This window comes from Hippocampus guttulatus, chromosome 20 (genome assembly GCF_054856545.1).
Source record: "Hippocampus guttulatus isolate MCC_2025c chromosome 20, RoL_Hgut_1.0, whole genome shotgun sequence".
In the NCBI taxonomy this organism is placed as follows: domain Eukaryota; kingdom Metazoa; phylum Chordata; class Actinopteri; order Syngnathiformes; family Syngnathidae; genus Hippocampus; species Hippocampus guttulatus.
In genome coordinates this window covers 7,112,800-7,125,895 of record NC_141280.1, presented here as the reverse complement: position 1 = coordinate 7,125,895, position 13,096 = coordinate 7,112,800, and the positions used below count along the sequence as shown (strand labels likewise).

General features: G+C 43.5%; 2 protein-coding genes across 2 annotated transcripts in view; both read right to left on the bottom strand.

Annotated features, from left to right (window-relative positions):
- The window catches only part of LOC147187807 (androglobin-like), a 29,974-nt gene extending 27,497 nt beyond the window's left edge, over positions 1-2,477 (bottom strand). The window contains exons 1-4 of the mRNA XM_086100423.1: positions 2,413-2,477; positions 1,684-1,819; positions 1,514-1,606; positions 529-600 (exon numbers count right to left, since the gene is read on the bottom strand). Coding sequence (XP_085956549.1) covers positions 529-600; positions 1,514-1,606; positions 1,684-1,819; positions 2,413-2,477 — 366 coding nt within the window. The remainder of the gene's footprint in view (positions 1-528; positions 601-1,513; positions 1,607-1,683; positions 1,820-2,412) is intronic.
- Positions 2,478-3,386: 909 nt separating this feature from the next.
- On the bottom strand, positions 3,387-12,729 carry LOC147187806 (ras-related protein Rab-32-like). Its single transcript, XM_086099589.1, has 3 exons — positions 12,425-12,729; positions 6,752-7,029; positions 3,387-4,600 (listed from the first exon to the last, which is right to left on the bottom strand). The coding sequence occupies exons 1-3, from the start codon at positions 12,636-12,638 to the stop codon at positions 4,451-4,453; spliced, it is 642 nt and encodes a 213-aa protein (XP_085955715.1). The 5' UTR covers positions 12,639-12,729; the 3' UTR covers positions 3,387-4,450.
- Between the last annotated feature and the right edge of the window lie 367 nt (positions 12,730-13,096).

Below are 13,096 nucleotides of genomic sequence, written 5' to 3'. Positions count from 1 at the left end.
ATTCCATATTTATGAGAATTGTTAGCTGTTGGCACATCAGAATGATTTGTGGTACACGTCTTGCACCAGCTTAAAAAAAAAGAAAAAAAGCATCCGCTGTTCAAAAATTTGGCTGGAAAAAAAGCAAAAAGCACCCCACATCGAGGAGACGGGAATTTTTCCCCCCGCTAGTTCTCATTAATTCCATTAATTTTACATTTTTGGTTTGAAAGTTCACTCTAACTAAAGCTAAATGGAAGCTTGTGAGTTAATATCAAAATGGATACAAGTCACAGTAAAATTCAGCTTTGAGTTTTTGTACTTTTTAATATTCGGACTTCCGTGAAATCAGTATTTATTTTATTTATTGACCAAGGATGCAAAACGGCTAAAGGGGGGTTCTCCTTTTATCGTTTTGCAGAAATACATCATAATCAGGAAAGGACACAACCATTCTTGTCCATCGTTCTTCGGAAAATCGTACTTCCCCGAGTTCACCATACTATATTCGGCACTCTTGACATTGAACAACGACTCGGGTTCACGAACCTCACTGTGTAGCAGATGTTGGTTGGAGGACACCAGGTCAAAGCTGTTTGTGTTTTCAATAACTGTGGGTATCTAAAATAAAACACATGGGTGGAAAAACAGTGTGTTGGTACAACACAGAACTTTGCAGCAGTCACAGGTAACCTTTTTAAAGTCGACACCAATGTGTGGCCTACTTAACACTTCCCCGGGGGGGGCGGCCTTTGCTGGTCTAGCCTCACCGTGATACTCCCCTGACTGCCATATCCGCGATGAACGTTCTACTCGCACCCTAATAGACTCCAAAGAATGACTAATTCAATATTAACAATTGTGTTCGCTGATGGCATCAGAGATCAACCGAGGGTCAAGGGTGGCTCTGTTTCCGGCGCTGGAGATGACCTAAATGAGTCGGCGCTTCCGTCGATAAAACAGGCTTGGAGATATCCGAGATGAAGAGAGACGCCATTGCGCGCAAACTGGAGACGGCGGGAAGCGCTTGCCTTTGGCCTCGGCTTCCCTGTTGGGAGGGATTTAATTAAATTCTATTGACATCAGGAGTGAAAAGGCAGATTGCGATCTGGTAATGACTTATTCAAAGAAAAAAAAATCGAAGGCCTCTAAGAATCGCTCACTCCCGCGTGAAGGGATGTGGAAGGGAAAAGTGTCGCAATTAAAACATCATTGTGGAACCATAAAGCCCATGTTTCCTCTCGTCGAGGCTGAGAGAGTTTGTTTGCCCAAGTGCGGAGCATGCCAGGCGTCTATTTGGGGAAAGAGGAGTCATTTCCATCCATTCATTCATTTCGTACGGCACTTGTCCTCATTAGGCGACGTGGCCAAACTCACACTCAAGTGATTGGCATCTGTACCACCTCACTGCAAGGGAAAATCTGCAACCTCTGGTGTTTTGACCAGGAAACCACATTTTGAAGGACCGCATGTACACTTTATGTATTTAAAGTTGGAGTAAATGCAATTTTGTGATCCATGTGTTGAGGTTCACCATGCTGACAAGAAACTCTGTCGGACGCCTCCAGTACTGCACGTTCAAAGAAGCCGGAAGACTAATTCTCCCCTCTGGGTCCTCAAAGAAAAGCTGTAATAGGGAGGAAAAAAAAAGGAACATGTAGCGAATGTCGATTTGTGTTCCGCTTAAGTGTAACAATCGTTTACATTTAAAACGGGAGGCTTCTTTGGATCTTCTGGCACTTTGCCAGAGTCCCATTTCTCCCGGTAGACATCCCCATCATTCCACTCAGGCCACACGTCGTCCAGGCTATCCGTGGAAGTGATGGGTGCTGAACATACTCTGAAATTGGGAGAGGATGCAAGTCAAGACTCGCTGCAAGCAGCAGTTGTAGTTTGCTCTTGGCTGTACTCATTGGGTTGGCAAACCTGGTGAGGGAGTGGAATATTTGACAGACACTTGCTACACAAACAGCTCGGGAAATCTATCCATTCATTCGGTTTTATAGCACTAGTATGAATGAGGGTCTTGGGGAAGCTGCAGCCGAACCCAGCTAACTTTGGGCAGGGTACACATTGGACTGGCCCCTAGACAATCACAGATCACATCTAGACTAACAGCCATTCACTCGCACACCTAGAGACAATTTAGATTCTTCAATGAGGCTAACGTGCATGTTTTTAGAATACAAGTGTAAGTTTTAGTATGTGCACATTCCACAAAGGAATAAAGTGTAGAGTTCTACACCAAACTACAACTACTATAATAAATGGATGAATTCACATTAAAATACAATATGAAGGTTTTTGGCACCAGTGTGGAAGTGCTTTTAGATAATTTAAAAAAAGAAGTAAACTGTCCTAAATGTTGCAGGAAGCTTATGCTTGTATTGGCTAAAGTGCTAAATCTTCATAATCGTACGAAAACCAACTCACTCTGCCTGCACGTCGGATATTTTGCTGGAAGTGGATTCCTTTTTCTTGAACTGAGCTTTTGACATTGTGTGTCGGGCAAATCCCTCGTCGTCATACGTCCTTCAATGTTGCCTCTCTACCATGCCAAGTTGTTGAGACTCGACATCGCCATCTTCTCAAAAGCAATCGACGAATTCTCGAGCTTCATCGACTACTCAAATACTGGAAAGAAAGTGAACCGAGTGGACTTTTAAAGTCAACACGAGTTTGAATTTTGAGACTAGTTTGTGACAGATAGCTAACGGTAACTAAGGGCAACGTGAAGCCAAACTCACTTAGCGCGCTGGTCGGATAAAGACACTTTACTGTGTGTGGACTCGTTATTTTGTATTTGTGCCGTTGACATAATGCATAAAACTTGAAACGAGCTTTAAAGTAATAACAGTAGCGTTTTTTTCTTCTAAATGGCTGGCATGCCACAGGTGCGTAGCGTACCCTCTTCCGGTCTCACGCTGAAATGTTTGGTGTGTTGCCGCGTTCTACGTCTGGTTGCTATGCGGAAGTCTGGCGGCTTTTTACCACGAAAAAAACGAGTACATTTATTTGTTTAAAAAAAATCTTTAATATGTATTGCTATGGATAGAAAGTTCCATAAAACTAAAGTTTGCATAAGGAATAAAATACGCCAATGTTATTCCATTATTTTTTTATAATTAAAATAATTAAAAATACTACTACTAATAATACAATCGATGCCCTCAATTAAAAACGTCTTTCAAACTTAACCTTTAAATCCAAGCAAAGGAAATCTATGTATAAGAACTTCTGGAAGTTAAAGTTTCATCACCGCAATCACTATCATGATGTCGAAACATCAACACTGCATTTGTATTGACAATGAATCGACACATCTCCACAACGCACAATACAATATTATATACAGATAAATTCAATTTAATCTAGACAGCATGAGAACATTTACCAAGCAGTCAATATGCATCGGTAAAACTGTTTATTCTCCTCACCATATTTTCACATGTAAACGTGTGTAAAACGACTCTTCATGCACAATTTACAGGAGATCATGTTTTTTTTTTAACTCAGACATTAAATAATGGATGAGCACCGAGGCATTTTACCACACACATCGCAAATCAGATACATCTTTATCGCCACTTTGAGCTTCCTAAAATAGAGTGTTCCTTCCTAAGTGTTCAAAACAATGTATTATTGAGTAAGATAAAAACAAAGCTGTATTTCCTCAAAAAGCACCGGGGGGGGGGGGGGGGGGATTTTTTTATTCAATTGCAGAGGCATTTATTTGAGGAAATACAGCCGAATATGTCAGAACTGCTGTACAAATCACGTTTACAGATGTACAAACAGCACAGTAACACCGTTAATGCTTAACTATGGCACAGTCGTGAAATCGAAGGCAGAGCGACAAACAAGAGTGCAAGGGTGTTTTGTTTTTTTAAAGAGGGGGGAAAAAGGCTTTATACCCCTTTTGCATACACAGTGGCAAGCACTCAAAAGTAAAGTGTCTCACACATAAAAGGCAGCAAGGGTGTGCAGGTTGTCTAACGTAATTATAATAATAAACTAAAAAAAAAAATTGCCACAACCCCTGCAATTGGCTGGCAACCAGTTCAGGGTTTACAGCGCCTACTACCAAAAGTCAGCTGAGATAGGCTCCAGTACACCCGCATTAAGTGGTTCAGATCATGGATGGAGAGCTGGATACCCCCAGTCCTTGTCGACGGGTAAAGTCCAGGTCCAACAACGGGCCAATCTCAAGTATTTACGGTTTGGGATTAATTCTTAGTGGTGGAATAAAACAAGCGCAGAGTGGTTTGAAGGTGGATGATAGAGACTGTGAAGCTCTTTTGGAGGCTATCAAGATAACATGTTGCTGTCGGGAAAGCTACTATTAAAAAAAAATGTATAAAATGAAACCAAGCCTCAGTCCTCCCAAAACATTCTCGCCCTGGCTTGCATCTAAAGGGGACGACGGCGTCAGGGGCGCGTTTTGTGTCTGTTAGTGTGAACGTATCGAATGTTAGCAGCAGCCAGGCTTGCTCTCCGCCGCCACAGTCTCCTGGTCCAGTCTGATGCGGTCTCCGTTGCTCTCCTCGTACGGCAAGCCCTTGTCGTTTGCCAAGATGTTCTCCACCAGGAATTTGGCCGCCTCGTCCACATTGATGTTGTCCTGGAGGAGGAAGGAACAAAGTCAATAGCCATTCGTACAGTTTCAATTGTTATATAAAGAAAAAGGGAATGACAAGAAAGTCTGAATCACAGCAAGAGTGGGCAATTGTGCACTGCAAGGTTACTAATGACCATATCACGTTGACAAATGTGAACAATTTATTATTTGTCAAGGAAGCCCCCCGACGTGCCAGACGGCAATATTGTTCCGTTAGTCCAGTGAACACATCTTTCGATAATGAAGTGATATGTTTGGGCAACAGCTGGCAAATGATTTTAGCAGGCAGCCAGAGGCCATCAGAGACAAAGTGAAAACAGACACTTTTTTTTTTGTCCTTCACACTGCAAGCCAGAAGCTGTCACACTGTAGATTAAAGAAGTAATGAATATGAATGGCTTTTCCCCTGCCCCCGTTCCAGAACGGTGCATCTTTTAAAACAATAAATAAATAATACAGATACACAAACACAAGTCAATTATTGTTTATGAATGAAAACTTGTGACTCGAGTCCGATCTGCTGTTCAAAGCTCGCAGTCGTGATCAATGCAAAGCATGTGACTCTGGTCATATGATCAACTTTTTTTTTTTTTTTTTTGCTTGGGTAAAGCAGTGCAATCTCCTGACTTGAGTGCTTCGCTCACTTCCCCTCATGACAGGCAGCAGACGGACGTATCGCCATTCCAGTCAAAGTGATTGGTCGCCGTGTCACGCACCAACACCAACTGGCCCGTCACGCCCGCGCTGCACCATTCTCTGTTCACATGACGTCGAGTTAAGGCTGTGTATGTGTGTGTGTGTGTGTACAAGATGAGGAAGTGGCGGGACACTGAACCATGCATTAAGAAAGTAGCAAACCATACTGGGTCTTTTATTATACTGTTGTGTAATTTGTTGTGAAATTGCATACTGCTTCCATTTTGTTTTCGATTTGTTTGCATGAAATTGGATGATTTTTTTTTCCCCAGCAGCCAATTGTCTTCATCCTTTCGTCACATTTCTCTCGGCTCTACTGCTTCCAGTATGTGTATGAGGATTTGAGATTGTTATTTATTTATATGCAGGCACTGTTTATTTATCCAATGAGATTTCTAATTCATCCTGACACGGCCTACGAGCTCACCTGTGATGACGTCAGCATTTTTCTGTCCTCTGATTGGCCGATAAGACCAAGCACGTTCGAGAAGCAAAAAAAATGTCGATTACACTTTGCACACATTAATACGTTTAACAATCAGCTAGCTAGCTAGCTAGCGAGATATCACAACAACATTGCTGTCTGTGCTCTGGCCACCATTTTATGTGCGGGCTTTGTAATGCTATAAAGTGCATCTGCGGTATAATGAGACACTCCATAAAGAGCTAACCACCACTAAGCCCGACAAAAGTGGAGAAAAAAAAAAACATTATGTAGTGGCATAGTTGTGAGAAAAATGATATGGAGAAAAAAAGCTTCCCAAAATATTAATGCTGTCCATATGGGACGGAAAGCATTTAAACAGACAAACAAGCCCATGTCTTTTTTTTTTCTGTTAAAAAAAAAAAAAAAAAAAAAAAGTGTGCAGATCATAAACTTGGTAACCTGTGACATCTTGACCGCAACACTGCAACACGATTATCTCTCAGTTAACCTCTAACCCTGTTAGCTGTGTGGACTGCAGCATCCCTCAATCGCTGTCATGTGATATCACAGCAGCCAAGGCAGGCGCAAAAACATCTTGAAGTGGTTTGAAAACGCCTGTGTTGAACCAAAGACAGAGCGCAGTCGTAACCACCATGATTGCGCCAGACTGAAAGAAGAAGCAGGCTTGGCTTCCCCTCCGGGAGGACTTGTGAGAGGAAGTGCATTCGTCACTTGAAGAACAAAAACGAATTTCAATCTGGCGACAAGATACTTCGAAGAGGCCAAAGTGTTGAGACTTATGCTCACGGCGTCTAAACAAGTGGCCCGCACCGCTATTTTCTGCCAAAGGTCTCTGATAAAATTGAGGTCGGGGCTCTCAGGTGCTTTCCCACCAAACTCAAGCAAAGCACGATCATGCCTTTATGGAAATGACACAGTCATAGTTCTGACAGAAGTGAAAGCGTAGAATTGCCTGAAATGGAGTGAGCGTATTAAATTGTGGGAAAGAGGTGTCTTGATGTATGCCTCACCTTGGCGGATGTCTCGAACCAGCCCAGGAAGCCCGTCTCCTTGCAGAAGTTATCCATGAGCGTCGTGTCTTTAAAACCCTCCTTCTTCTGGTCACACTTGTTGGCCAGCAGTACCGAGGGGATGGGGCTGCCGTTGGCCAGCTTCACCTTGCTGTCTAGGTCGTGCTTCCACTTGGACACGGCCTCGAACGTGGAACCCCTGGTCACGTCGAAAACCACGAAGGCCCCTACCGCCTCCTTGTAGTACACCCGCGTCATGTTCCCGAACCGCTCCTGACCTGGAATTCAGAGGGATGTTGAGGAACTCCAATAATTGGCTTCAAACCCTCAACAATTTCTCTCCCTTGCCCCCCCCCACCCAAAAAAAAACCACGACCCACTTTCCTTCATATGCCAGGGGCCTAATCCGTGCAGAGAAGTAATCTGCCATCATAATAAGCCTTTTCTCTCCTTATGGGCTGTCTGTGAGAACATCTGAGGTGATACATCACAATGGAATTAGCGCATACAAGACGCCTCAAAAGGGACGTGGCTAAAATGTTTAAAAAAAAAACAACAACTTTTGAACACGTAATGGAAATAAATGGTCCTAGACAACTTTTTCTAGGTACATACACATTTATAAAGGTTGGGCCCAGGGCTTGACAATAACTCATTTTTTTTACTAGCACAATAGGATGCTAATGTCAACTTTTAAGTCAAGTCAAATCAAGTCAACAGTATTTATAGAGCACTTTCAAACAGCCATCGCTGCATACAAAGTGCTGTACATGGAGCAATTTAACATGCACAATAAACAGTAAGACAAATCGGTAATAAAGGCGGTAGAAAGCACCAAACAGTAAAACCAAGAACAAATCTAAGTCATGCTGAGTCGAATGCCAAAGAATACAAGTGAGTTTTGAGGAGGGTTTTGAAGATGGGCAGCGAGGAGGCTTGCCGAATGTTCAGTGGGAGGTCATTCCAGAGAGAGGGACCAGCAACAGAAAAGGCTCGATGCCCTCTGAGCCTCAGTTTAGTTCCTGGTACTTCTAACTTTTAAGACCACTTTTAATTTTACTTTTAAGACCACGAGCAGAAAATTTTAACGACAATTGACGTCATGGAAGTGACGAATCAACTTCCACTTGAGTGTAGGTACTCAGCGGCCATGCCGGCGAGTGGTTAAAGTGGTGTGACGCAGAACAGGGTGTTTGGGAGTGAATCCACTGTGGGGCCTTAAAGGCCTGATGCTAATTGCTCATAATTGGCAGGCTAATTTTAGCTCACGTAACCCCAGGTGAATGCACAAGAGACACGACACAGTAGCGTAAAGAGCTGATTCCAGATCTCATACACCAAATGGACAGAACGTCCAATATTTCTTTTCAATTAATGCACCAAATCCGTATATTTTCTTGAAGAAAGCATAGCATTCGAAAACCAGCAGTAACTAAATGCGAGTAACCTCAATGGTTACCCACTTTGATTTTGTGACACGCGCAGTCGTTCACAACTCGATCAATATCAGAGCGAGGCCATCAGCCAGTCGGAGTGGTCCTCCTCCAGGGTAAACGTCTCTGAAGACTCGCATCGAGCGATTATATCGACACGGTGGCGTACAAGCACGAGTGCCAGCCGTTACGGGCTAATGACTTATATGAGGTATTGACACGGCACAAGTCACAAACGTTTCATCACAATAAAATACAGGAAGCATAACCACTTGTACGGGTGTGCCCATGACGACGGTTTTATTTCAATAAACAAATGTGTCGATGACGTTCCAACGTGTGTGTTGACTTACAAGTTTCATTTGTGCCATGACCAAGCTCTGAATTCAAAATCAGTTACAAAGGTATCTAGCTAGCTATCGCAAATCCATCGGTTGCTAGCTATCTAGTTAGTTTGCTAGTTGGACAGCTAGTTAGACATCTAGCCATCTCGTTTTGTTTTAGTCAATCATTCAGGAATTAGCCTGTTGGCTACCATTTGGACACACAATTTTAAAAAAAATAAGTTTTGTTAACAGTCCAACCAAAGTCTGCGCTCCACCAAATGCTATTCTAATTTGTAAACAGCCAGTGCGTTGTTTGTACCAAATAACTAAAGTTAGACCAGCTAAAAAGCGTTAACGAGTGTCATATGCCACTAACCCAATTAGCACAGGAATGGACTAAAGACAGTGTGAGCGCATCAGCACTGCGCACACACACACTACACACACCACATTAGACGACAAATGACACGTATACAGCCGGTCACATGTCGCCAACATCATTAATACTCAACTAACGGGGCCCTTTTATTTTATTTTTTGGTGCGTGGGAGAAAGCGAGACGATGTCATCATTATCCATAGTTGCTCTACGCCGGTGCGCGTTGCCACTGAGTGGGTGCGCATGTTGCCATAGAAACTGTCCAAGCTAGACGCAGCAGTATAGCAACAGCAGCAGCAGCAGCAGCAGCAGCAGCAGCGGCGGTAGAAGTGCAATCCCTCGGATGCCTTCATGCAACAGTCCAGACATGGGTGGTGCATTTGGTATTCAGACCTTCAGACAGTTAGCACTTGTCTACCTTAATCTTTTGGAGGACATTTGTGAAATCTGATTGGTTAAAGAAAGTCCCATTGCTAAAGCAGTCCTGAGCGCTATGAGCTAGAAAGCTAGATAATTATTAAACATATCCATACAAGTCTTTTTTTCCCCTTTTATCTTTCTTTTCATATCATGAAATAAAATAAGTCACAATTCCTTTGGAAAAAGGACTTTAGGGAATTCGATTGTGTTTCTCTCCTAGGGTAAAATTAAAAAGCTGCATGGTATGGGGGGGGGAGGATTTCCTCAGCTTGTCAATGCAGAAGGGCAGTTGCCCCTCTGCCGGGAGATGGTGCTGTGCAGCGGATGCTGCCCATTTGCCCTCAATGGACAGAAGCTTGTGCGGCTTCTGTCACAGATGTAAGGCTGCCCAACTCTGTGCCCATGACAGAGCCCGCCTTCCACCTCATGTTAGCCGGCCGAGAGGCTTTTGACGCTGCTTCACGATCACACAACTGCATTAATGAGGGCCACCACACGCCGGTCGTACATCTGCAGCATCTTTTTACAGATGTCAAAGGAAACCAGGCTTAGTCTGTATTGGTGGCTTTCAGGAGATTTTATTTTGAAAAATAAACGTAGCCATGACCACCCGCTGTAATTAGTCAGATAGAGATTGTAGTCATGGAGGCAGTTGTAGGCACATGACCACGATGTGATCTTACTGCAGATTAGCTGAGCATTGAGCAACGGCACGCTAACCGCTAGCGTGGTCCTGTTCCACGCTTACCGTCAACTGACCTGACGTCACGTAATACGAGGAACTTCTGTGATCGCACTCGGTGTACATGTCGCCCTTGAGGCGAGATGAAGGGCAAACTGACAACTGGGGACTGGATTTGAAGCGACAATATGGAATGAGTCGGTCTTAACATAATGGCAACCCTGGATCACCTAGCAGTAGCATCAGTGCTAACAACACTTTTAAGGCATGCGAGCTATAAACACTCTTCACCAGAATAGCATAAAAATCAGAACGTGAAGAGAAACATTTCCCAGGTGTACTTTACGGTATGACACATGTATTTGAATTGACGCCAACCATTTTGTCTGCTTTGACGGAGCAAATAGCAATTCTATCCAAGCGAGAGTATCAATTTAGGGTAAAAAGGGGGCTTGACATTTCAAGGCTTCAGGCTGATTACTATCATTCCTTCCAACGTGTGATGACCATTAAGACGGAGGATGAGCGCGCGTGTTAAGACCTCCTCTCCTCAAATAGCCCGATAGCGGGACTTAACTTGCTCTTTATACACTTTTACGCCATGTTCTTACTCATTTAAGTTTCACCCTGCCCTGCAGCAAGTCCGTCATTAAGAAAAGGAACAGCATGACGAAAGCAACACAAGACTATTTCGAAGGGAAGGGGAGGTTAAAAATAAATATTTTTGCTTGTCTATTTATTTAGTTAGCAAGCAACGACTTGCAACTCTCCACTTGCCACCCTCCTGCTCCGCATTGCTCGAGATCAATTGGCCTTTATCACGGTCTGTCCGACTGAATTCATTCAAGACATTCATAACTTCAAAGTCGTTACAGAGCGTCTGAATATTAAATAACAACGTTCCTTTGTGCTCCGTCATGGGATGATGCGACACATGGACAGCTAGAGACTACAGAAGTCATGACTTCAATTTAGAATTACGGTGTGATGCCGCTATAGCGCAGTTTTGAGCCCGGGAAAACCCCGTTACCGTTTCAATTTTGAGTTAATGCGTCAATGTAGCATGGCCCACAATTTAGCAGAATTTTCTGCTTTGTTTCATCTGGCGAATGTTAGGATATTAGTTGCCACGGCAATGGGTGAAGCAGCTAAATTAAAACAACTGACTGCAAGGCAAACGTTGACTGCACAACCCACGGAATGAGCTCACAAAAATCAATATCGCGCTGTGTTGAAAATAATTTGGTAAGGTATTTATCAGGTCATGAACAGAAATGAACGACTCATCACATCAACTGTGTCAAATGGATTGATTTTTTTTTTGGAATGTGGGAGGAAAGCGGAGTACCCGGAGAAAACCCACGCAGGCACGGGGAGAACATGCAAACTCCACACAGGAATGCCAGAGCCGGAATCAAACCCTGCACCTCTGGACTATGAGGCGGATATGCTAACCATACACCCACCGTGCCGTAATCCATCACATTATCAGTGTAGTTCTTAATATGAATACCCAGTTCACATTTATACAAATAAAATAAGTGGTGTTCTTGTAACTTAGTGGAACTGAGCATGTTAGGTAAGGGACAAAAAAAATCTGTAAACACACACAATGCAGCTCAGTTTCTGTCTGGCTGCTAGAATGGTAGAATGGTGGATTTATTTCTAATCTAGAATATGTGCCTTGACTCAATAAAGGTTGGCAAACACCGCGTCCAGTCGTGTTTGTAGATGTTGGATTTTTTTATTCATTTTTTTTTGTCCAATCAGATTTCAGCACATTGCTATGTTCATCTTATCTGCCCAGAGACCTTCATAATCACTCGTGCTGGCCCACGCACTTACGACACAGTAACGGTACCAAGAGAGTATCGAACGTAAAATTGGGGGAGGAGCTCAAATTCATCCTCACAGGGCCAGCAAGCTGATCAGCATTTCTCCATCCTCTGATTGGTCGATCAGAGCAATATTTGTTACAGCCAATTTAAACAAGACAAACTAACTAACAATCTCTACGCATTAATACATTCAATAACATCTATGATGAGTAGGATCGTGTTTCATTCCCAAAAATGTTTTTGTCATGTTCTTGGATAAATATTGATCTGCTCCAAAATATGGACGTATGTGGAACTGTTGCGAGTTATTGTATCGCAAATAATAATATGGTTTATTTCGTGTACAGGTGTCTGAATGACCAGTAATCAATATTTTTGGAAGAACCAGGGGAATGAAATAAATCGAAAAATGTGCCTCGGGCCCCATGAAGGTGGGCCGGCTCTTGTGGTTGAGTGGATAATAACAACAACGTGACCTACATTCCATGGGCAATTATGAGCTGCAATGAACAGAGTGGGAAAGTTTCTGAATTTTTAAAAGACAAAACATGACTTTTTTCCGGGGGGAGGTCGATGTCCATGCGTGTGTGTTTTACCTGCGATGTCCCAGAGCTGCAGTCGGACGAGCGTCTTGCTGTCCCAGTTGAGGACCTTGAGGGCGAAGTCTACGCCGATGGTGGCTCGGTAGTGCTGGGAGAAGAGCTGGTGCACATACCGCTTGATGATGCTCGTCTTGCCCACGCCCAGCTCCCCGATCACCAGCACCTTGAACAAGTACTCCTTGCACTCCGACACCGAACCGCCGGCCATGCTCGCCTGCAACTACAGCGCTACACTTGGACTCAACTTTTTATTTCAGTATGTGGGTGTGTCTGCGTGTGAGTGTGTCATGAGTTCTTCCTCCGGCACGAAAGGGTTGGGGGGGGAAAAGAAAAGTGGGCTGTAACGGACCGGGTTGGTCCACAAAGCAGAAATTACAGTTGTGCATTTTCCTCCTCCCCCTTTTCCTCCCGTGAAGGCGTCACAACGTCACACGACCCGGAAGTGTCAGGAAACGTTTTTTTTTTCCCCTCGCACAAAAGTTTTCTTTATACAACCACAGGCACCACAGTTCAATAGTTAGGGTTACAACACTGATATGCCTTTATAAACTTAACGGTCACTTAACGTTTTCGAATATTTTGATCGTACATGAGGTCAATAAAGTGGTGCCTTCAAATACCTCAGTATTATTTTCCATTGAGGTACAGTACTTTAATTTACGGAAT